We start from the raw sequence: 27,010 nt of genomic DNA, 5'->3' as shown, positions 1-27,010 counted from the left end.
TACGTGTGATGATTCACATTACATTTCCTTTATGTCACTAAACCTCCTGTAATGTCACAGAGAATGCAGCGGGCATAGCTACAAAACTCATTTCAGAATTACGTTCATTAGGAACCTAAAACAGAACAACAATTTCTCCTTCTACGTCTCCAAACTCAGGGATCACTGTTCTTCCAGGTAGCTCCCACAGACAGAGGGGATTCTATAAGGTGTATTGAAGTCTGCGAGAGAATGCAATCTTTACAACAGAACTAGACCTGGGATTCTGGAGATGACAAATAGTGCCTTAGCTAAAACATTAATTTCTTTTCCTTCTACAGCAGACTCAATTTCTCAGCAAATTAATGTAGTCCAAATTTAACGTATTCTCTAGGATTAGTTCATCTTCTATATTTTGGTCTCATCTATACTACCACCTTTGCTGAACAAATAACTTCAGAGGAAGCCCTTTTGAAACTTCCCCAAGAAGTCATTCCTTCCTCCCAATCTAAAGTCCCAAGGCTAATAGGTTACCTTCTACAGACTCCTATTGCCATTTAGAAACAGTCAAACATCTCTGCTTCATAGAACAATTCAAACTTTACATTGATGGGTTTTCATCACGATGTCATTCATCTCAGGACGACAAGCGATGCGAGCATTCCAGCAGCCATCCAATCTCAGGGAGCTGCACATTTCTCACATGTACTCTGCCAAATTCCTGACTGCTGAAAGACACAAGTAGAACAAGATATGGTGAGAAGTCCACCACAGCAGAACCAACTTGACTTCTGCAGTACACCAACAAATCCCAACTGATGTCCCAGCGCTGATAACCCAAATGCAGAGGCTGAACGACTTCCTCTGCTCTCAACCTGCCCCACTCTTGCAGTTGAACGTGAGGAGCCTTCTAACACAGCTTAACTCCAGACTACCTTATGCACCTAAAAGCAGCTTTATTCCAGATCAGCATCCACATCAGTAAACCTTAGTGGCCTGGGTTTACACTAACATTCCGCTAGAAGTGGTAAAACCATTTTAAATTTTAGCTTGCAATATTTTTGAAGGAAAAAGGATTTTCCCTACTATTAAAGTAAGGCTCAACATAGTGTAAGTCAGACGCATTCCTGAAATAAATCTAATTAAGTAGTAGTCACAGCCATTTTCTGGCAGTTGGCTCAGCTGAAAGAGACTCCCTATGCAAATGTTCACACTGTAAAAAAAACTACATACCTAGAAATGGGATGAGGCTGAATTAATTATGTTAAAGTTTATAATCACTCATTTTTACATAATAGTTACATGACCACAAGTGATGCATAAAAGGGAGGGAGAGAAAAAAAAAAAAAAAATGAAGTGTTTGGCTTCATTAATCAGTTCCTAAGTTCACTGATTTAGCTTGCAGAATTTATTCACATGCAGTGCTAGCTTAAAATCCCATATATTACAAGTCCAAATCCTACCCAAGTTACACAACAATGGGATCTCATTTTTAATTTATTTAAATAAATTATCTGAGGAGCTTAAAGGAGGAAACACAGGATCTGCAGCACTGCAAGTTTAAGGAAATATGGGAAATAGCATTTCAGAGCTACATTCAAAGCAGAAACCAACAGCAGAAGGAAGCAGTGTTAATCACTGAACACTTGACAAATATGAGTGTAACACAAGCTTATACTAAGGCTTTATTAGGAACACGCAATGGCACCCAACTATTCCTCATTAATTTCTGCTTTTGAAGCACCACTCAAAGTTCACTGAGTACTTTACACAAATAAAGCACAGTTTTGTCCCTTATGACTGATTATTTTTACAGTCACTGTCAGAAATCAGACCTGGAACATACACTATGTTCCTCATTCACATAGTGCAGACTCCTTGGACAGTGTCAAACCATGGTGCTGGTACCTGCAAGGCCATTCAGATACAAACACCATATCTAACCATACTGATACAAATTAGTCCCAGCTGTCATGGATCAACTTTGCTTTTATATTTATATAGTAATTTACATAATAGTGTATTTAATACCTAATTATGCTTTCAATTCTGCATATAAAAGTGGAATCAGAGTCATGAATTAAGTTACTACCACTCTCTTCCTCAAATAGCCTTTTGTCCAGGAGCCCGACAGTACACAGAAAGAAAAAGAGGAAAATGAGCAGGCCTGTTTTATGTTCTATACCTCAAGACAGGCTGTAACAGATCTTTAGTACAGCTTCTCATACTCTGTTCCACATTATATATAAATCACATGCAGTTAGCTCTGGATAAATTGCTAATGAGTAAGATGCGAGTTGATTCTTCACTTCCATAATCTCTAGCAACTTCTTACTCTCCTATGCACCCTCCTATTTGGGGGAGGGAGAAGAACTAAAGGAATTTCTAGAAATATTAGAAGCTCATCTTTAAAAAAAAGAAAATCAAAACCTGTCAGAAAGTAGAACCACTCTGATAAACAGCAAGGAAAGAGAATGTTTCCTTAAAACACCTTTAATGGGAAACTCTACTATTAGTTGGATGCTGATGTACTATAAGCAGTCCTGGGTGTGTCCTGGGTTCAGCAGTAGCAGTCAATTTTTCTCCTTCTTGGTAGCTGGTGCAGTGCTGTGTTTTGACTTTCAGCCTGGAACAGTGCTGGTGATACCGATGTTTTCGGTTGTTGCTAAGTGATGTTTACCCTGACCAAGGCCTTTCTGAGCCTCATGCTCTGCCAGGGAGGAGGGGAAGCCGGGAGGAAGCAGAGACAGGACGCCTGACCCAGGCTAGCCAAAGAGGTATTCCATACCACAGCACGTCATGCCTGGAGGGGGTGGTAACTGGGAGTTACCCGGAAGGACATGGGGTCTTCTGGGTCAGACTCGTTTTCGGCGGTGGTATCGTATTCTCTTCCCTTGTTATTTCTCTTATCATTATTATCATTGGTGGTAGCAGCAGTGATTTGTGTTATACCTTAGTTACTAAACTGTTCTTATCTTAATCCGTGGGACTTACATTCTTTCGATTCTCCTCCCCATCCCTCCAGGAGCAGGAAAGGGGGGGGGGGGGGGGGGGGGAGGAAAAAAGAGGGAGGAAAGGGGGGGAGTGAGTGAATGAGCTGGCTGGCTGGGTTTAAACCACAACAGTTCTTTTTGGCACCCAACGTGGGGCACATCTGGACCTTGAAATCATGAAGGCCTGGTAAGAGAAAGACTGATACTAGCTAGGAGGCAGGTTTTCTTTTAAACATTTCTGAAGCTGTGTTTTCTTGTCATCTTTATTCAAGTATTTCACAGCAGTTATATTACAAATTACAGTAAAATGTTCAAAATTTCCAGAAGTTCAAAAAAATTAAATAACTTACTTCAAACTAACATAAAAGGAAGTCAAAATGCAAAACATCAATTTAAACACAGTTCTGAATAAACTATAGAATCCAAAATATACCATAGCTGATGAAGGAAGTCTACTTAATCCACGAAGTAGACACACGTTAATGAAACCAAACAGGAGTCCCCAATGTCTAAATAACCCAATGTACAAGTTACAAAAGATGCAAGTACAAGCCCAAATTCAAGCTTATGCTGTGATTACAAAATAAAATAAAAACAAAATAAATGACTATCAGCTGCAGGACATGCCTTCAGGTAAAGGTAAAACCAGAGCTGACCCATCAAAGTAATGGAAAAATAAAACCAACAAACCAAAAAAAAGGAAGACAAGATATTACAAAAAACAGTAATCCTATAAATACATTGGCATATGAGAAAATCAAGTAACAATACAGAGGACACAAAACAAAACAAATTAATCACAGGTGAGATTCAAGCTTGCAAATACAATTAACTCCATAGCCATCAACTTCACCCAAGAGCAACTCTATTATCTCCAAGACAGCCCAGTCAGCCCTCCAGAGAAGCCTCCTTCCTTCTGGCTGGCCACATTTCACTGACCCCAGTACAAGGACTCACACAGGAGTTTATTTGCAATTTTCACAACAAGAAACAAGGAAGAGAGGTCAATTTGTACAAACTCTTGCCAGTGCTATGTGGCAACAAAAATTAAAAACATACAAAGAGTAAACAAGTTTAGACCACATGGATAGATTAACAGCTGTTTTAACTCTATAACCACCAGACATCTGTAAAGGAAAACAAGAACTGAAGTGTGGTTATTTGGGCTAAGAAGGCGAGCATATCATTTTAGGTAAGCTGTCCACTAGAACATCTGATATCAGCTACTTTTCTCTAAAACAACATGGCAGCTCTTCCATTAGTAAAGTTGCCTCTTTACAATTTTTTCCCAATCAACAACTGACAGTAAAAATTTTCCTTTAGAAACCTGACCTTTTCGAACCATTGTAATGTCAGGCACTAGCCTTAAACTTGCTTTTCACACCCACTGGTGACAAAAAATTTCTTTTTAAATTCATATAAATTTATCATCTTAAAAACGTGTGCGGTTTTATCTTCCACAAGTGCTGCTGTTACTTGAACAAAAACTTCTCTGAGTAAGTGAAACTGGAATAAATACTTTTAAAAAATTCTGCAGCAAGAACCTGAGACTTGCAAAAACCCCTTTTATCAGAAACTTGCTACAAAAAATCTGCTACATTTTTATTTAATCAAATCTTAAAGTTTGTAACAATTCCCATCAAAATACAAAATGCTGTTAATGTACCAGACACAAAAATATTTCAAACAGGTATGATGCTAATAAATACTAAATGAAACATGGAAAAAAATCCCATAATCAAATCTGAGATCAAAGAATCTCATTTAAAATGTGTTTTCTGCTTGTTTTTGTTGTTTTTAATCGCACTTTCCCACCTAAAAAATACAGTGTTTCTGCATGGGTTGCATTTAGAAGGTGTAATTAGATGTACATGAATGCTTAAAACCTTTCTCTGCCATTAGCTAGAAAGACAAACAATGGCATTCTGGAGAGAAAAAGATCTAAGAACTATGTTTAACCAGAATGGACAAAGCACTCTGGATTACTGCAGTAGCCCAAGGCCCATGTTTTGTTTCTCTGCAGTGCTATACTAATATTAGCCGTAGAGGTGGAGACAAATACCTTAGCTTCAGCTTGCAAATGGGAGTCCTCCATAAACACTGTTGGTAACTAAAATACAAAAAGCTGAGGTAGCTCAGTATCTCTGCAGTAGTCTGTTTTGTCTAATTACAAACTAATCACACTGTGTTGCATATTTCCAGAAAGACACTTCCGCAGCTAAGTAAGGGACAGTCATAATGAATGGTTAACAATGGCAACACCAGCCAACTTCTCTAAAACACTTTCCACACAGGTTTGAAATAAATCAGCCCAGGTAATGTTTTAATACTGAGCTTGTGATAAAATATGTTTTTCTTGAAACTGCCTAGACTGTTCTCTCCAGTTGCTAGAAGAGAAGGGTTTTGAATGACACAATTCAGACCCAGACAATTCAGAGAACTTTGGTCCAAAGATCGATTCAAAAGGCTGTCCTCCAAACCTCCAACATTAACAATGCTTTTTATGGACCAAGTTGTGAAGCCTAGTTTAAGCTTTATTTTCACGTGAGCTTGGGCTCCAGGACATTGACCAACTACAGTGTCTTCTTACCTGCACTTCAGTCCAAGCTATATTACAAACACAGAACTTCAAAAATAAACCTACCAGTATTACACTTGTTTTTCTTAAAAGAACTCAAAATGGAAAACAGGGGGATGGTGGGAAAATGCTTAATTTTTAGCAACAGAGAAAGATTTCACTGTGTAACTTGTTTCTAAAACAAATACATACCAAGGAAAAAAGGAATTTCACTCTTTTGGTAAAGTATGTGGCTTTTTCAGTGTGTCTTAGTTTAGTTCTGTAGAGCAAGACAGGTATTATAGAACCATAATACTGGTTGCCATTGAATGAAGAGAACACAAATCATCCTTTTGGAGATCTTCATTCTGAAGACAGCTTTCTAACATTGCCACTTGCTATAATCCAAACTAATTGATCAGCCTTATCTTTCTCAACTGACTAAAAGGCACATTAAAGGCAGTTCTAGAGAGCCTCATCTTCAAATTACTGTACATCCAGTTACTCAAGATTCCTACCACAATACATCATTGCCTTCTTTAGAACAGATATTTTTGTCCATTCCCCAGAGAAGAGAAAAACTGGAAAAAAAAGAAAATAAGAAAGGTTGCCTGTTTAAAAATATTCAACTTAGATCTGCTCTTTCCACTCCTCTTGTTATGTGTTGGTCTCCACTTTGCCTGAAGTTTCCCCAAAGATAATGCATGAACAAGAGCAGAAATGAAAACAGTTTCTGTAGCACCAAAAATCTCCAAGCTGTGGCATTGTATTCTTTATTTATATCAGATACAATTATATGAAGTTCCGTTTGGTTCTTGTAGGCTGGTTGGTTTCAGGTACCTGAGACAATAGCACCAAATTCAACAAAAAGAAAAAGAGAGAGCACTTAAGACCAAGGCTCTGCACGTACTTGGTGCAAATGGAAACTGAATGGCTCAGAGGACTGCTCTCCCATGAGCAGTTTGAGAGGATAAACCCACCCATCTTGTTGAGTTCACAGGAATGTTTCAAACACATGAACTGTTCTTTCCATCTCCTGCAAGAGACACAGGGCATCAATTATACATAAATATACAGAGAAGGAAATAAAGTTACATTGCATAATCATATTTACTTGACTATTTTTTAAAATATCTGAAAAAATAATTAATAGGAAAATAGAAATTTCTGTTTATTAGCTGCTGTCTGCTAGCAAAATATGCTAAAAGAGGAAACTAATTAAAGAAGTACTAATGCAGAAAAGCACGCCACTATGACAGTCCATGAGAAAATCGAAGTGTATTAGGGTCATTTATATAATTAGCATACTCAATATGTATTAAGCAAGCATTGCAATAGCGCACTGCATGAATCCAAGTCTTCCTGCACACTTATGCTATTGGTAACTCTGCTGTACACACGTATCTGCACAGTTTGGAAAATCAAAGTAGAGATCAGTCTCTGCATATTCCTGCTGGATAAATGTCTTTTTAATCTACCTAACATTTGGCACAGACTTTCAACATATTTTTAGGTGGCAAGATGGTGAGAGGAATAGCACGAAAATGGCTTGAAAAGCATTTTGCAGTAATTCTGCGATATCCCATGCTAAAGCTTTTCCAGGTTTTGCTGTAAAATATTCATGGAGAAAAATATTTAGTGTTCAGTAATCCAACTGGAAACTAGCAATTGCTGTCCTTTTCTCAACAGGGTTGGTTATTAGTTGAATCAGCAAGCTGATCCAAACCTCTCTACAGCTAGAACAATGATGTTGGAAGGAATGCACGTTCAGAGTTATGATCAGCCTATGCCAGTGGTGAAATGATCAACTTACTGTTGATGCAGACAGGAGGCCTGGGCATCCTAGAGGAAAAGGATGACAGCAAAGCATACAACTGGCTTAAATTACACTGTGCTGGACTTACCAAGTTAGAGAAATTTTGCAAACTTTTAAGGTCTTGTATGAAAGTTACAGTCAGCTAACTGAATGAAGAAGACGTATGTCATTTTTGGGGTCCTAGTTACACAACTGCAAGTAAAAGCAACTGCAGCAACGCTGGCTCAGTGTGCCTGTAAGTACTCACTTTACATCCACTGTTATTCATATCATAAATGTGGTAACTGCTTCTACTCCACTTTTACTCTGCTAACATGTGCTTCTCCATGCTGCTGTATTCTCTCCTCTTTTTCCTTCCTTCTTATAGGTTAAATCCTTAATCCTTTTCTGAGAAAAGTATTATTAGAAACAGCCTCTGTTTTTTTAAGTAATTTCTACACTAAAGTTTATTTCATTTTTAGATACTTTCCTCAAAGTTTATTTAAGGCTTCTGCCTGCTAGTACAACAGTAAACTGAGAGATGAACTTAGTTCTTAAAAAAACAGCCTCACAAAATTCAGATAAAGAATAAAAGAAATGGTACAACATCACCTCTATAAGTTGTGATTTGTCATAGTCTCTACGGTGTCTGTAGATGCACTGACTGAGGAGTGAATACAATCTCTCTAGCTGGTCAACAGTCAGGTTGTCACTTTTCTTAACCACCAAATTAAGAAGTTTCTGTTGGAACAACAAAAGGTGACGTTACAAGGGGTTTTATAATCACTTCATTTTTTTTAAGGACAAATCAGAAATTAAATCTCCTTCTGAAGCCCTGTCTTGGTGGGATACATAAAAATAAAATGGACCACACCTGGACACCAGTAAGGCCACTGCTTCCATGCAAATGCAAAAGGACTTAATGTCTCTTTCGACTTCTCTGCTTATACCCACACTTCTTTTTCTTGTCTTCCATTTTATAATCAGTGTATCTGGGGCAATGCTTGTTCTATTTGAACAATAATTTATCCTATTTCATCTTGGTCAATAAGTATGACACAGCAAACTATAAAATCTGCTTTGATAGCTAAAGGAGACATTTGTAAGAACTTGCATTGGCATTAAATTGTAAGTAGTACCAGATGGAAAGACATTTGGAATTCCACAAATGTTGAAAAACAGTACAATAAAAGAAGGGGGGCGGGAGAGGGGCACGACACACAGAGAAGTGCTCACAAACAGAAGGTGAAAGCGTGTACTTTACATAGTACCAGAGTAAAATTTAAGAACTGTCCCTTTCATAACACTTTTGTGTTTCCTGTATAATTGTTTCCAAAGAGATTATCATCTGTACTCCACTACAAATGGGATCTAAATTTCACAGTAGGTCAATCTAGTTTCTACAACAGAAGACACCAAATTTTGTTGTAGCTTTGCTTAAAAAGAGACAAAACTGAAAGAAAATTAACCAGCAGGGGTTCAGTCTATGATGCCAAAACATCAGCACAAATTCCAATTTGCTTTCCAATCCACTAACAGTTCTTTCCACTAAGTATACATACATGGGAAGGGAAAAGATGATGTTAACCCCTAATTACTAGGTATCCAGCAGTTCCTCAGTAACTGGCATGTCCAATTAACATATGAGTACCTGCAAAAATGGCAATTAAAACAGTGGACTGCTGGGCTATTACTGGATTTGCAATGGCAGGAATGATGGGACAGTAAGGATTCAGTAGTTTTATTAACTTTTCATCCAAAAAAAAAAAAACCAAAACAAAAAACCAACCCACTGACCAACATACCATTTTCAGAAGTTACTGCTGTCATAATACTCATTTGCAGCCAAAAATAAAGGGAATGTTGCTTCAGAAGAGAGAAAGAAAGCATTTTGCACGGAGTCTGTTAACAGTTCAATTGATTTTTTGGTTCCATTACCTTTAGTCTGACATGGTCAACAACTACAGAGGGTAAGGGATCCAATGGTTCCTCAGGGACCTGCTCCAAACTTGTGGGCTTTGACTGTTCCAGAGCAACTTTTCGTGTTTTCTTGCTTTTGTATACACCTGTGATTTGAAAAACAATTATCAGCACTGTCAGTCTCTCAAAATGAACAACTTGTTTCTTCACTGTGGTTTGATTTTGCCTGTTTGGTTTGTTGAGGTTTTTTTTAACCAAGCAAGAGTAATTGTGACAGTGCGCATTATTCATCAGCTTTGCAGAATTCTGAATGTTTACAGTTGCACGAAACCACAGTTCAGAAAACACACATGAAACTGGTCCCAACAGAAAACTGAATGTCACTGAAAGAGTTTTCCCATTGTATTATTTCTACTTAGCGACATCAAATTACACAGCTTTTAAGGGAAGTTCAGATACTAAGCAGAAAGATTTTGAGCATTAGCTTAAGTAAATCAAATCCTTGTTTTTCTCTCCAAAGCATCCTATGTCTTCATCACCACACTAATTCTAACATCAGCTCTGCTCCTGAAACTTCATGCTTTTGTGACAAACTTCTTCCACCTCTGCATTAAAGCTGTTGTCCCATCCTGTTGTGGAAAACAAAGTATTTTTTTATCTCCTGATTCTCTCCCTACACTCATCCGTTGTTTTTCTCCTCAACTATTTAAAACTATTTTTAGGACCTCCCTGTTATTATAACCATCTGTAATGTAAATAAAATTCAACTACTAAATTCAGAAATATAAAGGCTTTTACTGTACATCATACTCCTGCTATTCTTAGGAACTTTCCTCTACTATTCTCCTTACACTTCGAGAAAATGTGTATGTACAAACACAGCCAACATGTATGTAGTGATATTCTCATAGTTCAGATCTCTCATTAAAGCTCATTTACTTTGTAAATCTCAGCACTAACTTTTGAAGTAAAGATTTCATCCTTTCAGACAATTCTGAAAAGCTAATTAAAAAGGCAGTCATGCATAAGCCTTTTATTTCTCTTCCCTGAGGAAATGATGTCTCTTGTCTTCAAAGGACGTGGCCCCTTCTTTTATGCACCACCAGGATTTCCCTTCTCCTTTTCTTATCTTTTTGCTGCACTGTTACTGTGTTGACTGTAACTCCAAAACCAGGTACCTTCTCCAATAGATAAATAACAGTTTATCTGGCTTTTGCCATGAGTTAAACTGCTTTAACTTTTGCTATGAGCAATAGTTTTTAAAGGAACACATTCTGTATTCCTGTGTTTTTTCAACAAATATCAAAGATACTTTTATTATAAATCTAATAAAACAAGTCAAAACATATACAGGTAAAAATATAGAACAAACACAGACCAAAACATATATATTTATGTGCATTGGTAATAGCTTTTAAATCTTTAATTATTGTTTAAATAGTATCTCATTATTTACAATATTTCCCATAAAGACTACAAAAATAAACAGAACAGTCTAAGTATGGAGATATACCTACTTGTGAAAGATAACATTATAGCAAGTAAAGTGTGGACTTATGATGTGGAATTAAATGTTGTAAGCACACCAAAAGTTTCAAATAAACAGAGAGCAGTTCATAAAATGTTATCATACAATAATAACATAAAATACTACAATTAAAAATATATATATATTAACTTGGACACCAAGATAAGAACAGAAGCATTGAAAACAAGCTATACCTTCTTTATCTGTTTCAGCATCCTTAGTTTCAGTGTCTGTGCTCTGTAGTGTTCTGTCATTATTGCTGCAATGTGGTAATTCAGCTTTCACTAGATCAGGTCCTTGATTTTCACTGGAAACTTCCGTTTGCTCCTTTGGCTGATCTTCAGACAAAGATTTTTGTTTGTTAATAGACCCATCACTGTTGTCACAGGGTGAAACAGTATCAACTGAATCCATTCTACCGTTGTGACATGCGGGAAGAGGTACACCTTCTGATCTCTGTACAGATGTCTCCCCATTCACACAGTCCCCTTTCAATGTAGAGTCCTTCCTTAATTCCTTTTCAGCACTCAGGGTAACACTGTCAGTTATTAAAAGAGATTCATTTGAGCTCTCTTCTTCTGTGGATGCAAAATTGTTTTCCTTTCCTGATGTCCCATTGTTAAGCCTCTGCTCTGCATCAATATCCATAATATCACAAGAGGATTCATCATTTGTTATAGAGAGATCTCCTATTTCCTCCCCATTCTCCTCAATGCAGTCAGCGCTGATCTCTAGCTCTCCATTTTCCAGCAATTTACTATCCTCTCCATGATTTTCATCATCAGCAAACTTAGCATCATCTTCATCTTTCTTTAAATTATTGACTTTCCTCTTCTTAATAATGCCTTTGCCCCACTGTGAGCGCCGTCTTGATTTTCTCCTTATTCGAACTGAATTGTAATGAAAAAAAGAAACCTTTAGATGCACAGGTACCCCTCAACAAACATACTAGGATAACAGAATATGCTGTGGCTTTTGAGGCAATCAAATGTGTTCACATTTGAAGGAAATATATATTTTAGATATATCCATTTGTAGGTAAAATAATAAAAGCAAAAAGCTAACCAATGATGTAGAACTCTCTCACTCTCATTTGGTTAATGCAAACTCTAATGTCAGTTTTTCCTCATTTTCCTCTTTTAGAACCTCAGTGATTGGGAATCATTATACAATGAAACAAATGGAAGTGAAATCCAGGCATTCGTGGAATAATTCAGAACAGACATCAGGAAGTCTCCAGTCCAACCTACTACCCAAAACAGAGTCAGCTACGAGGGCAGACTAGGTTGCTCAAGGCTTTATCCAGCCCTGTACTGAAAAGCTCCACAGATGCAGATGAAATGACCTTCATGGGCACTCTGTATCAATGCATACTCACATACTCATACCAGTGAAAAGGCTTTTTGCCCTATATCAGATCAGCACCTCTCCTTTCAATTTATGTCCACTGTCAAGTCAAAGACATCTTCCCTCTAAGTTGGCTAGATCTCCTCAACCTTCCTTCCATTCCCACTTCTTTACTCAAGTTGACAAAACGTAGTTTTAAAAACTGAGGAACTTTGGTTTAGACCCACACCACTTGGCAACCCCTTCTACAGAGAGACCTCACAAACATTTGCATTTCTGCAATGAGTCTGTAAGCAGAAGGGAAAGCCTAGGTCCTTAAATAGGCTCATAACCAATGCATTCCCTCCATATCATGAAACTCAATGTGAAGCAACATGGACACGTGATCCTTTCTTCATCACCTCTGTATCCTTACTTTTCCATTTCTTCTATTTCTCATTTGAACTTCCTGTGCCGTTGAAAAAATCACATAATAAGCTTTTTTTTTTTAGAAAGGATTTTTTTTACTAATCTATTTGCTAAACCACCAATCTAAAAGAATTTGGTGCACATTTGCAATGCGACCAGCAAATACAGAAGGAAGACCATTCAAACATGATACTACTGCTCCTTTTCAAGAGCACTAACGAAACAAAGCTCAAAAGACTCCAGAAGAGACAGGGAAAAACTGAAACTTCTACATTCAAATTCAAATAATGATACAGACTGCTCATATATTTGCAAAATTGCTCAAGTTGTGACCAAGCAAATATAATTGAAAATCCAGCCAACAGTAACCAGAGATTAACAAATCTTCTTCCATTTGAAAATGAACCCTTATGTTGAGCACCTCCATACTGTTCTTGGTATTTGTAAGTTGCTTTGATTTATGGGGTATAAAGTCCCAGATCTATGTCTGCCAGACTCACAGTGAGTTACAAAGATCTTGCTTTGAAGATACAAGCACTATGCAGGTACAAGCGTTGAGAATTAATTCACAGAAGATAAGAGAAGCATAGCTGTACTTCAGAATTTGCTCCCCATGAGTGGTGTGTGCAAGCAGGTTGTTTAACCACTACACTAGGAATAAATCTTAACCTTTTAGCTTTAAAGCTATCTAAAGATACAATCCCACTGCAATAAAAACACAGTCTCACTTGGAATGTGTATTCATTGTTACAAACAGACCTTATGGAGAGCTGTAAAATTTGAGGAGAAAAATCCCTTTTCTCCGGCTGTTCTGTAGATTTGACAGGGGCCTCTACAGCTAGCATCAGTATACATGATTTATTGATGATAAACTACAACCCATTCACATAACTTTTCAGGAGCTCATGTAATCTTCCCTTAGATTTTGAAAGAGATTTTAATTATTAACAAAAGCAGCAAATCTGAAACTAAACAGGGAGGTGCAAACTTAAGGACAAAGAAAATTCCCCTATTAAGGCAATGGGTTTAGCCTCAGGTCAGCTCCAACACAGAAGGGGAATCTTCTAAAGGAAATATACTATGTTGTCAAGTGTACAGATTAGTAACAAAGTTGAAATTTTTAAAGAGACACTGATTCTGGCTTTTTAGGTTGACTTTGCTCTAAGAATCAGATATGTCAAATATATTTGACATTTATTATACCAATGAATCGTACTTTAAATATGCCCGGTTTACTAGTTCATCCCTTTTGTCCACCCTATGAGCTCTACCTGGGATAAGAACCCATAACTTCACACAGGCACGTTCCTAAAATTAAGTGTAGGAGAAATCACATTAAAGTAAAATTGAATTAATCCTTGTGTCACACATTTCACCAAATTTCAAGGTCACAGACAGCAAGTCCAACTCACTCTCTTTCATGCAGCACTATTCAAATGCACATTGTGCATGTTGCTTTTTACTGCTGTTTTTAATTACAACAAAGCAACCACAGAAAATGGTGCAGGATACGCAGAAGACGTCCTCACAGGAACTCTGAGGTTTACACTGCATTAAACCAGTAAACACAGAGAAATTTTCATCTGCCTCATCACACCAGTGCACACAAAACAGAACTTTGGTTGAAACACTGCTATCATTGTAAAACCACTGTTATGTCACAGTATCAAAAAAACCCTGATACCACTAACCAGCTCTTGAGATTTAGGAAAGAACAGAATTTCATTGCCCAATACTGCAGAAGACACCGTCCTAACATTTAACAGTATCTGAACTGACAAAACCAATAATCTATCTAGTTTGGGTTTTCACTCACATTTAGTCAATAGAACTCAATTAATGATAACTTTTTTTCCTCCCAGGCTCTTATAAACTCTTACTTCTCAGCAGTACATCTTCACCTGACCCACCAAGACCTGTAACCAACAGGTAACCAGCGCTTCTAAAATCCTAATTCTTTTTGTCCCTATACTTCTAAGAATCAACTTTCCCCCCTTGTCATTTGAGTAAAAGCCTTCCTGCTTTCAAGCCTTTCCATCCCAAGCACTGAAGCTTTCTCTCTTCAGGCTTTCATAAACCCACCTAAATCTCTTTTAAATTTGTTTAACACAGAACTACCTGCATCATGTCCATGAACTCAGGGAGACTCCCAGTCTCTCACCTAATAACATATATTTGAGCCCATGCACCAGTGTTTACCCTCCTGATAATATCAAAAGTAGAATTCTAGTTCTCACATTTAAAGTGCCCCATTCAAATGATGCCTTTTTGTTCTCATCTAGGCTGCACTTCTCTGTGCAAAAAAAAAGTCTGCTGGGAGAAGAAATTTTGGGTTCACATCCTTAGCACACATAACAATGTTACACGGATTTTCCTTTCATACAGACAGCCAAGCCTCAAGGAAAAGAGAAAAACTGACCAAGGAATACAACATTTAAAACCAAACTCCACCACCAGTCTGTCTTTCTGTCCTGCCCACTTCCCTCAATAAAGCTAAGGGAGTGGCACAAGTAGGAGGAATGGTTAATGTAGAAGGCAACCATGTGACCAAATGTAGATGTTGACAACAGATTTCATCACCTAGACTGATTTTCTTTGTATTTGACGGAAAGAAAAAGGTACTACTGTGAGAATAACACAGACTTGGTAAGATGTCACCTAGAATCACAGAACAGCTTGGGTTGGAAAGGACCTTCAAGATCACCCGGTTCCAACCCCCTGCCATAAGCAGGGACACCTTCCACTAGACCAGGTTGCTCAAAGCTCTGTTCAACCTGGCCTTGAACACTGCCAGGGATGGGGCAGCCACAGCTTCTCTGGGCAACCTGTGCCAGCATCTCACCAGCCCCACTGTAAACAATTTCTTCCTCATACCTAATCTAAATCTACCCTCTTTCAGTTTAAAGCCATTCCCCCTTGTCCTATTACTACTTGTAAAATTTATCTCTGAGCTCTGCAAGACAGTTCAAAAATAGGACTCAAAAAGGAAGAAGGAGCTACCACAAGGTAAAAACTGATGCAAAACTAAAGACCTAACGGGCAGGAACTAACAGGGTAATGGACTGCTGCTAAAAAATAAGCTTGACCTGGAGTCCCCTCTTCTCTACCTTAATGTTGATGTAAGACTGTAAACTATCAAGAGCAGAATCCCACACTTTTTATTTTATCGTCAGTATGATTTATGTCATATTGAAGTTTTCAGTAACTAACAGAATGGGATAGCTTTTTATAGAAGAAAAACTTTGAGTTAACTTTGTTAAAAAAATTAACAGAGTATATACAATTGCAAGTGAGCACCTTAACACCTTTTCAATTATTCTTTTTAAAACTACTTGTCTGAAAACTACCCATTGATACTCAGTCTTTTGGCAGTATTTGTGCCAGAGGCAGTAAAAATACTATTGTCAGAGGAATCCTGCTTTACAGAACTGAGTTTCTATAACTCAAATTATTATAATACCAATTATTCACACATGAATACAGTCACTTGCTTTCTGAATTGCTGAACTCTATAATCTTCACATAACCTCTACAGATTTGCCAAGGGGATCCTCAGTGCAGTTCTAGCTTTCCTAGTTTGCTTTTTTGTTAATCAGTATTCAGAATCTTTAAGGACAATAAATACCTGTTTGACCAGCAGTCACACATAACTTTTCACCTGGGTTCGCATGAAGTTCATATCAAAAGCAAACCTTCCTCACTTTTTTCTTTTCCTAAGCTGCACAGCCTATGAAGACAGCATTTTCTAGAAGTTCAACATAATACAATGTAATTAATCACTGAATACAAATTTACTCTACATCTCCTTAAGTGGTAAGTGAGGTTTCTCAATTCTTCCATTCCTATCTTGAGAAACTTTGTAAGAGTCAGCTGAAAGGCCCTGAACTCAAGGCAGACAACCTTTTCCCCAGAACTGGCCCCCCATGGTGATAAAAACTAAATTCTATACTTATTGCAGAAGGACTAGTCTCCTAGGAACAACTTGAGTAAAATGAAACCTGCAGCAGACTTTCAGAAATTCTCAATTCTTGCCCACCAACAGGTTCTGCTTGGAGAGTCTCAAGCCAGACACACCAAGTAAGGATAACCTCTTCACATCAAACAAGCATCCTTTTTTTAGGGGTGCACTTCAACCTTGTAACTGTGACCTTTCTGTTTAGTACTGTCTCAGGAAAACATCTCAAAAACATGAGTGAGTGGTACAGAAGCTTCAGAGTTGAGGTATACACTGTTGCTATGCCCCAAATCTAGCCATACAATGACATAACTGCAGACTACATAGAAATAAAGTTAACAGTTGGAAAAGGAAGTAGATATAATTAGAAGATTCGAAGACTGTCAATCGTTAACAAGCAAGTCTGCTTGCCTTAATGTGGGTGAATTCTAATGAGAAGATGCAGCAGTCAAAGCAGGTATGTTTCTTTTGAAATTTTTGTAGTTTGACTAATACAGTATATTAAGTGCAGTACAGTATTAGTGGAGGCTAACAAGTTCATTTCATGCTGTAGAAAAGACCCTTCTATGCCTCTGCACTGCTTAAAAGTCCACCAGAGAATGTGAATCCTCTGTCATTAAATGACAAAACTGACATCCATCAAACAGTAGATTCTCTATTGTTACCTTTATTTCATAAAGAATTCCTGGGGATTAAAATCCAAAGGAGATTCTCATGGCAAGCAAGATCACCATGGATCTAGATTGTGTGTCTGCAGTATCATCAAGAACCACTTGAAGCAACGCACGTGTTTCAAGTTTTTCTTCCATGATCAAAACCCTAAACTTCTTTCTGATGTCTTGTGTGTAAAGTAACTCAAAGCCTTGAGAAAGCACTTAATACCAGCAATTTAGGCTCTCTTATGCAGCATCCAGGATATCAGTATATCTGCCACAGTAATTTAGCTGCTTCCAGTAGCTCCACTTTCCTTACCAAGGGACACTGAATAGTCCACTTGAAAGTCTCTGGAGTTTTTAGTCAAAGTCCCAAACTGCAGTCAGAGATAAGCAGCAAGAAAGAACAGAGGAGAGTTCCACAATGGCTTAAAAAGCAAAATGAGGTGCCAGCTTCTACTAACAGACAAAGCCATTTCTCCCTCCAAAGCCAGCTATAGCATTTCCACTACCTCATTTGTGCCGGCAGTGCTGTTCTTGCAGTAAAACAGATAAGGGAACTAAATCCATTTGAAACATAACACAATTTTTTCTGGGTTAGTTTTCAAAATCTTCAGGTGAGCTTTCCAACTCATGAATGATGGTGCTGGCACAGGGGAGACGATGGGAAGATGCAACCAGTGTAAAGTCAAGACAGCACCTTTAGCAGTAACCTGCAGTTTGACCAGCTTGAAGTGACTGTGGAACTAACCCATAAAACACTTCATTTTCTTTACCCAGATGGAAGGCACTAAAGGCACAGACCTGACAAATAGACCTAAAAAATCACCTAGGCACGCTACTTCAAGAAGAAGCAGTCAAGTTACATAAGACAGAGATAAAGCATATTTAAAAAAATAAAAAAATAGAAATATCTTGGCTGCAGTATCCCTAGCACATTCTCCTCCTACTCAACTTCCACCTGTTATACCTTAGAATGCTCTCAGCTCTTCCCAGTATTTCCCACAAAACTCTCCCAGTATCTCCTGTTCCACCCCACCCCAGCTAAAGAGGACACAAGATATACTGCATCTGAAGTGCTCATGCTATGCCTGGCCATACAATGTTTTACCTGATCAGCTAACAAATCCAGCCAGAACAGGTTAACAGCCATTTTCAATCTATAGCCTTTTCCTCCAGTAGATGTGTAGATTTAGACAACTACCAATTTTTACAAAACCGGCAGGAATCAAATCTTTCAGCTCTCACCTCCTGTCAGATCAAAGGATTTCCTTTGCATGTGGCATTCCTCAGAGGTCAGTATTGGGCCCAGTGTTGTTTAACATCACTGTTGGCGACATGAACAGTGGGATCAAGTGCACCCTCAGCAAGTTTGCTGATGACATCAAGCTGTGCGGTACGGTTGACACACTGGAGGGACCTCTGTGAGATGCCACCCAGAGGGACCTGGACAGGCTGAGAGATGGGCCAGTGAAAACCTCCTGAAGTTCAACAAGACCAAGTGCAAGGTTCTGCACCTGGGTGAGGACAGTCCCAAGCAGAAATACAGGGTGGGAGGAGACTATTTTGAGAGCAGGCCTGAGGAGAAGGACTTGGGGGTGTTTGTTGATGAGAAGCTCAACATGACCCAGCAATGTGCGCTTGCAGCCCAGAAAGCCAACTGTATCCTGGGCTGCATAAAAGGAAGTGTGACCAGCAGGTTGAGGGAGATGATTCTCCTTCTCTACTCCACTCTCATGAGATCCCACCTGCAGTACTGTGCTCAACTCTGAGGCTCCCAACCTGAGAAAAACATGGACAAGAGAAGCTGTGGTTGCCCCATCCTTGGCAGCGTTCAAGGCCACACTGGGTGGACCTTGGAGCAACTTGGTCTAGTGAAAGGAGTTCCTGCCTATGGCAGGGGGGGTTGGAATTAGAAGATCTTTAAGGTCTCTTCCAACTCAACCCATTCTAAAACAGTCACACAGGAAAACTGAGGAGAAAAATGAAGTCAAAAGCAACAATCAGATTAATATCACTGGTGGAGATAATTTTTTTACTTTCCACCTCTAGATTTGCTTATTTTCCCACTCTGAGTAGGCATGCACAATAGCAGCCATTACAGCTATATACACTTTTGGCACATTCAGTTGGCTCTTAAGGACTGTAGAATGACACAGACAGCCATGAACAAAAAGTAGAGTCTCCAACTCAAAATTACATTCTGTAGCATTTACAGCATTCATTTATACCACATATGTGAAAAGCTCATGGCTGCTGCTTGGTTTCTCTGTCAAAGAGGCAAAATAAATAAAAAAATTAAAGAGAAAATTCAAGTTAAGGAATGGGTAATAATCACATGAAAATCAACTACTTCTGCAGGCAGAAACTTTACACCAAGTCTTTAAACTATTTAAAGCCAACATTGCCACAGTTTTCAAAAGAGAGTAAGGAGTAAGATATATAAGATAGTGTAACACTTAAGAGTAAAAAATTTATTTCAGAAGAACTCATTAAAAACAAATCTAAAAATTCTCACTTTCAACCATGTTTATAAGAAAGGTGATGATAAAGCTTTTACGAAAACTGCCTTCTTAAGCAAGGCTGAGCAATCTTGCATCACTGAGCTAGAAAGAAGATGAATAACAAGAGTATAAAATGAAAAAGTCACTGATCAGGTAAATCTTAGGATCCTATTTTGCCCTCTGTCAGAGAAGGAAATAAAATTTAAATAAAATTAAATTAAAATAAAATAAAATAACATTTGATTACTTCAAGAGTCAGGTATTTAATAACAATGTAAGAAAATTTCTTTGCCACTACATATCACCAACTCCAAAAGCCTGGATCCCAAAAATGAACAGCCATTCAGCATACATTAGAACTCCTTCAAATTCACTAATTAGCATTTTAAATTAGAAGAATTACAAAGCCTATGGATATTAAAAGATGTGTTAACGAACTCAACACCAGCAAAGTTTGCATTTCCTTCAAAATCAGGCATGAAAAAAGAAAAATTTTTATTTCTCAAATGTTAAAACTTCCTTTTAAAGCATCTGGTTGAAGCCAGCATCAGATACAGGACATCAAACTACTGTCATCCAGAATGCCAACTCCTACACTACCCAGAACAGAATGATAAAGTAACAAAAAGGGACAGTTGTCTCAGCTCTGAGTAAAGATGTCCTCAAATTCCAGAAAATCATTTTTAATGGTGCTTGTCAAATTACAGTACTTGTCTCTATCTCAAGTGAGAATTAATCCAAGTCAAATCTGGAGAGCAGGAGAAGAAAACAGTGGAACGCATAAGATTTGTGACAAAACAGCAGCAGCTGCTAGGATTTTAGTGTTAGCATCTGGATGACTGTTGTCAGGCTGGATACTGTATGCCAGTATCCAAATTCAGAACTAGTGCAAAAGGCTGAAAATATTTAAAATAATAAAAGCGATATAGCATCTGGTCTGCCATGTCCTCTGATAAGGCATTACTGTAGTCATATCAATGCCTAAGGTACAGCAAATACTGACACCACGGCAGCACAGAGGTCAGAGACAAAACAGATGAAAATCAAAGACTGAAAATAAAACAGCTTTTGTGAAAGAATATAAACAAAAGACCTTTATTTTTAATTTTTCTAATCATTCCTGCCAAAACACAGCCTCCTTTCCATTATAAAGCAGCAACAACTTCACGGGAGCAAAGACAGCCATTCAGAAAAAAAAAAAAAAGGCAAAAAACCCACCACCACCAAAAAACCAGAGGTGCACAAAATATTATTGAGAAACTAGATTTTCTGCAGCAGTTTTTTATATCCTTGCTTTATCTCCCTATAGTTCTACAGAGACCACTAATCACTTCAGTTATTGGGAAAATTTATCAGTGTGTTTACTTCGTATTTCATAAAATGACTTTTATGACTTTAATATAATACTTCACATAACAGAAAATATTTTATTTTTTTTATTTCCTCCAAATGCCATTTTCACAGCTATCATGTTCATATACAGCATAAAAGACATCTTCTCCATGAAGAAGACATAAAATCTGCAGTCTATCACTACAATATGTTATTGTTAAATACTGCAAAAAAAAAGATAAGAATGTAAAACCAGATCTTCCCCATACAGTTTATTTATGTGTAACATTAAAGAAAGCAACTGCAAGACAGCAAAATAATATGCAACATACCCCATCTACTGGCAAAACAGAGCAGCAGAACAAGCTTTATTATACAGCATCCCAATAAAGAGATGCTAATGTTTTATGTGCTAACGTGTATCTAAACCAATTACGATGATTAATTTACCAGACACACCAAACTGCACAATGCTGGTAGCTTCCTTTTCCACACACATACATACCTTCTTATCAGTACCCAGTAATAAGAGGTAATGGGCCAGACCAAAGCACAAGACATTCAATTCAAAATTAAGAAAAAAAAATATTCTTGTGAGAGTGGCCAAGCACTAATGGAGGTTTCCCAGGCACGTCACGGAGCCTCCTTTCCTGGAGATATTCAAAACACAACTGGAGACAGCCATGTGCAACCAGCTCAGAGCAGGGAGTTAGACTAGATTATCTCCAGAGGTTCCTTCCAACCACAGTAATTTTGTGATTCTACGATCAAACAACTACTTAACATCAGCCTTTTGACCCATGTCCCATTCTAAGTTCTCATCATTTTCACTTTTCTCAAAACACACAGTCAGTATGAAAATATTTTAAATTATCCATTGCAGAACTCTCCCAAATGGATTTTCAGCAACTTCCAGTAATGCAATACTTTTAAAACTCATCTATACTGTGACACACAGTCCACCACAGGTGTATCTTCAACCAGGGAAATGGAAGATTGCAGATTAAACCTAACTCAGGAACGTATATCACCATGCTTTCAAACAAAACAACTATTTTGTGCCACATTTCTGAGAGTCCACTGGCTCTAATTGAATAATTTAAAATATATATATATATACTTGAAAATTTAATCACAAAATAATAGGTAACTAAAAAAAAGTTTCACACAAAATAAATAACCTCAGAAAACAAACCAACACCTGATAAACTATTTCTTATTCTCTATTGTACCAGCCCTGAACGATAAAGGGGTCTTTAAATCGAACAAGGCTGCTGCACTGTTTGTAGTCCACTCTGTTTTCAGAGAAGATGCTTGACATTAATTTCCTTTAGGGTTCTCAAGTGTTTCATCTGAACTGACCTTTTTGCAGCTATTTTCTAAAATACTGTAAACAAAGCTTCCCCCCCCCCAAAAAAAAATATCAGGAAAACAGTCGTGTGATTGGTGATTTTTTCCCTTAGATTTATCTACATAAAAAAGTAATTCAAATTTAAATAGCAGGAAAAAATGGAAGATTTTCAGAATTATTAATTGCAAAGTACAGGTTCTATCCTGTGTAATTAAAATACATGAATCATTGTCTTTATTACTCTGCTCATGTAATACATTTTAGTCTTTAAAAAAATCAAACTTAGTTCTTGACCAAAAAAATAATTGCCACTCTACCTCTAAAATCACCTCTGTTCAGAAATCCATTCTCGAAACCTGTTTCTTCCACTTACACAACTGCAATCCACCATATAATTTGCTGCTATTTGAGCTCTCTGCAATCTGCTCAGTTCTGTTCCTGCATTACTCTAGCACCCTTCTTCCCCCTTTTAAGACTCTCTTCCTAATTTCTAGTCTCTACTGAACTTACTACATCAATCTTTAAGTGTGGCCATGTACCACCTGAATCTCTTCTGCACACTTCTGATTGCTTATCAATTCCTGGTTCTCCCTCTTGATTACCAGATCCATCACATCACTCCCGGACTAGTTGCTTTTCCCAGACTCAGCCTTAAAAGGCAGATTTTCATTTGATCGTAGTCCCAAACACCACTAAGGCTCAAATTTACTTTCCTTCCAAACCTAAATCACCAGAATAGTAGCAGAAACAGTGCCTTAATACTAACTTCTTTTTTTTTGTTTGTTTGTTTACACACAGAAATGCTGGCAATTTCCTTCAGTTGATGTCTCTAGTCTTCAAACAATTGCCACTACCTCCGTAATGTAAGGTGGAAAAGGGAGCAGAGTTACCAGAGCTTCTTTTCATACAAGTCACCAGTAATAGCTGCTATTTCTCTTCCCAGGAGATGTCTGGCTTGGAGGTCTATAAACCCTACCGCCTGCTGCACAGCACGCACAGCCAGGAAAGTGCTCTGTAGATCAGCCAGAGTGAGTATCTCCATCTCAGATTTCATAGGAAACTAAACAAAAAAACTGAGACTCCCTTCCCTCCTCTCCGTTTCTGCACAAGCTGCCAAATGAGTAAAGAACAGCTTGGATCCACATTATCAATTAACTCTATAACAAGTTATTCAAGCCATAATTCTGTACCAGTGACTTTAATTCCTTCAGGAATGTCCTGGGTTCAGCAGTAGCAGTCATGTTTCTCCTCCTTGGTAGCTGGTGCAGTGCAGTGTTTTGACTTTCGGCTCGGGAACAGAGCTGATAGAGATGTTTTGGTTTGGCCAAGGACTTTGTGAGCCTCATGCTCTGCCAGGGAGGAGGGGAAGCTGGGAGGAAGCAGAGACAGGACACCTGACCCAAACTGACCAAAGAGGTATTCCATACCACAGCACGTCATGCCCAGGATGTAACTGGGAGTTAGCCGGAAGGGCTGGGAGACTGCAGGGTTGGAGGAGGTATCGGTCGGAGCTTGGTCGGGCTTGGGGGGCGAGTTATCGGTCAGCGGGTGGTGAGGTGTTGTATTCTGTTCCCTTGTTATTTCCTTTATCATTATTATCATTGGTGGTAGCAGTAGTGATTTGTGTTATACCTTAGTTACTAAACTGTTCTTATCTCAACCCGTGGATTTTGATTCTCCTCTCTGTCCCTCCGAGAGCAGGGGGAAGGCAAGAAAGGGGGGGAAGTGAGCGAACGAGTTACCTGACTGGGTTTAAACCACGACAAGGAAATAAAACCATACACCTCTAATTAATTAAAGTATTTGACATCAACACTATCATTCATATGTAAACAATGTTTATCTCTGAACACTTACCACCATGCCCAGAAAACCCTTTCTCATCAAGGAAAAGTACCATGAAAGAAAGCACAAAGACCAATGAAAATTTTTCAGCCTCAATCTATCAGTTTGCCTATTAAGCAATCGATAATGCTGTTAATAACATATTAATGATGGATTCCACCTCTTCAGCTGGAAAGCCATGCACAACTATCTGTATCTCTCATACTCACCTTCTATTATAGTCTTTATTTTGTTTATGACAAAATATCTGTTGTGTATTTACCTGTTCGAATCAACTTACCTCTTGAAAATAATCAACAGTTCCTCTGCTTACCTACACCACAGTCATTCCTCACAATTCTAGAAATTTTCTTCACTTCATTGGACTTACCCAGTAGGTTACAGCCAGAGTATCCAGTAATGGATCGTTACATTGAAAACCAAGTGCCATAAAGGAAAACAGTTCAATCTGTAATTTCTTTACTAACTTTTAGCATGATACTGTATGTACTGAAGATAGGAAGTAACTATAGTGCATGGGAGACTATTAAGCAGCATGTGGGTATGTACCTGTGAATACACACGCAGTGTAAACAAATCTTAAACAGATAAAAGAGATCTTCTCGTTGGATTAAAGATGTCTTATACTGAAAACTGTCTTCTACAAAGAAAAAAGTAATACTCATATTACATGAGAAAAAAAATCATCATCACAAAAACAGAAATCTTGTTTCTTTACAACTTCTTGTGCAGAGATTTTATGTAGTCAGAAAAAAACGAGTATTTCCTAAAGTTACATGTGTTTCATGCCTCAAATTACTTCTGGAAATAACCAGGAAACAGTAGCAAAGACACATTTGAGATGTTTGCCATTGAAAGCACCTCTAATTTTGCACAATTATCACCCAAGGTACTCACATGCACATTTATTCACAGAGTTGGGCCACACAGCCATCGTGGGTTTTTGTTTGTTCCGAAATGCCTCTTCAGCTCTAGCTTCTGTCTTCCGTACAGTGGATCCATGAGGATTTATTTGTTCTGCTGTTACCGATAAGCCTGCATACAGAAGATAACCATACCTATTTAAATAAACCAAGCTGCATAAAATGACTGAATTTTAAAAGAAACTTGGGATACCATGCTGCAATGAGAACACATCAGTTAATATTTAGCTGGACAATCAAAGATATTTGTTTTCTACTGACAAAATAACTTACTGGTTTCATGGTCTTAAAACTGTCAACACTGAAGGATTAGAAAAATATCTCACACTTGGGTCCCCAAAGATTGCACTCTTCTATCTGTATTTCCTCTACAAAGCAAATTCTTATTGGCAGTTTAAATTTTTTCCTGATTTTAAACAGGTGATTTAAAATGAGTGGCAATTCATAATGGCATTGTATGCCACATCAAAAAGAGCATCCGAATAAAAACCTTGTGTTGTCACCATGATCTATGTTACGTACAGTGTATCCATTTCAGATTCAGTATGAGCTTCTAGGTTGAGAAAATGCAATTCTGCTTTTAAGAAAAAGTTTGTTTTGCTTTCTGCAATCTAAGTTGATCTCATAGCTTCTACTATTTCACAGGGTTTTTTAATTAAATTCTAAAAATACAAACTTTCATATTGGTTAAGCACATTTTAAAGACGCATTTTTGAACTAGAATTTCCTATCCATCCACTAAAAGTCTTCAAAATGTCACACCATGTCTCCAATACTAACCAGAATCAAGTGCTTGAGAGCTGACAAGAAGCTCTAAAAATGATGGATGCAGAAATGAAAAGATTCACTTGGGAACTCTCACCTAGCAGTTATTGGTTACATTGTAAGTTTCTAGATACCATTACAAATATCTTAACCTGTGTATCAGAAGTCATTTCACTACTCAAAACATCCAGCATTTATCTACCTTGTCATCTACTGGTTTCAACAAGAAGCTGCAATTCCAATCATCTAGTATACATCATTCTTAATTTAGCAACTTAGAATTTGCTATCATTACATTCATCATCTTTCTACAACATCACCTCATTTCAGTAACACAAGAAGAAATTCTAGTTTAACTTCTATATTCTAATTCTATTATAAAGTTTATCATTCTGTTACACTGCAGTACTTCTTTTTGACACTGGTCACCAGTCCTAGTACTAAGCAAAAATGGCAGTTCTGTCAAAAATTTAGAGAAGTTGTGGAAAAAAAAAGTAATCTAGAAAATACCTTCAATTTCAAAACTATTAAGACTGCTAAATAACTTGCCAAGAGAATTGTGAAGAAAAACTGACATGGAGCCTTTTAGCCTTAACCCTCACCCTTCAGTATCCCGGAAACAAATTAAGAGCTCATATGTGGCACAATTCAGAAAATCGACGGCTTTTCAACTGGGTAAAGATTAAAATGCCTACAGTATATGTCACTTGCCTTCCAAACTCCTCTGTGATTCCAGACAGAAACACTTCATAACATTTCCAGAGAACGTATGAGAAGCCTCATGCAGATCAGCTTGCTCAATTCCATCCAAATCTCATCTTGAATGTTGAATTCTTTCCAAATACAGCCAAGAAAATGTTGGCCAGATCTAACCAAGTACAGGGTACATTCTTTTTTGTCAGAAGGCAGATTTCCTTTTTGATGGCCACAGCCACCCACTCTGACTCAATCTGTGACTGCAACACTACCTTGACCTCTTCCAAGAAAAGCATTAATACAAGTTTTAGTTCAAAAACTGCTAGTAGATCCACATGATAAACCTGGACTTCTTTTTCATAGTCCCACAGTTCGCATTATCACCCTTTTTGTCACTACAGTGCTGTTAGCAAGCTAAGAAATTTACTCTGCTAAGTCTTGAATCCTTTACCAACCTGA

The 27,010-nt window shown here is 37.8% G+C and overlaps 1 protein-coding gene across 4 annotated transcripts in view; it reads right to left on the bottom strand.

Moving 5' to 3' along the window:
• Nucleotides 1-3,217: 3,217 nt before the first annotated feature.
• Nucleotides 3,218-27,010, bottom strand: part of ATAD2B (ATPase family AAA domain containing 2B) — a 78,916-nt gene continuing 55,123 nt past the window's right edge. For 3 of the 4 annotated variants that reach the window (XM_057427608.1, XM_057427607.1, XM_057427610.1), the window contains 5 exons: nucleotides 25,065-25,202; nucleotides 10,967-11,662; nucleotides 9,263-9,390; nucleotides 7,937-8,065; nucleotides 3,218-6,565 (listed from right to left, as the gene is read on the bottom strand). In XM_057427608.1, coding sequence (XP_057283591.1) covers nucleotides 6,524-6,565; nucleotides 7,937-8,065; nucleotides 9,263-9,390; nucleotides 10,967-11,662; nucleotides 25,065-25,202 — 1,133 coding nt within the window. In that variant the 3' untranslated portion in view covers nucleotides 3,218-6,523. The remainder of the gene's footprint in view (nucleotides 6,566-7,936; nucleotides 8,066-9,262; nucleotides 9,391-10,966; nucleotides 11,663-25,064; nucleotides 25,203-27,010) is intronic. The other variant, XM_057427609.1, reaches the window with a different exon arrangement.

This window comes from Pezoporus wallicus, unplaced genomic scaffold, assembly GCF_028554395.1.
Source record: "Pezoporus wallicus isolate ANWC-B61680 ecotype Strahan unplaced genomic scaffold, APGP_CSIRO_Pwel_v1 contig_6464, whole genome shotgun sequence".
Taxonomy (NCBI): domain Eukaryota; kingdom Metazoa; phylum Chordata; class Aves; order Psittaciformes; family Psittacidae; genus Pezoporus; species Pezoporus wallicus.
This window is presented reverse-complemented; position numbering and strand designations above follow the sequence as displayed.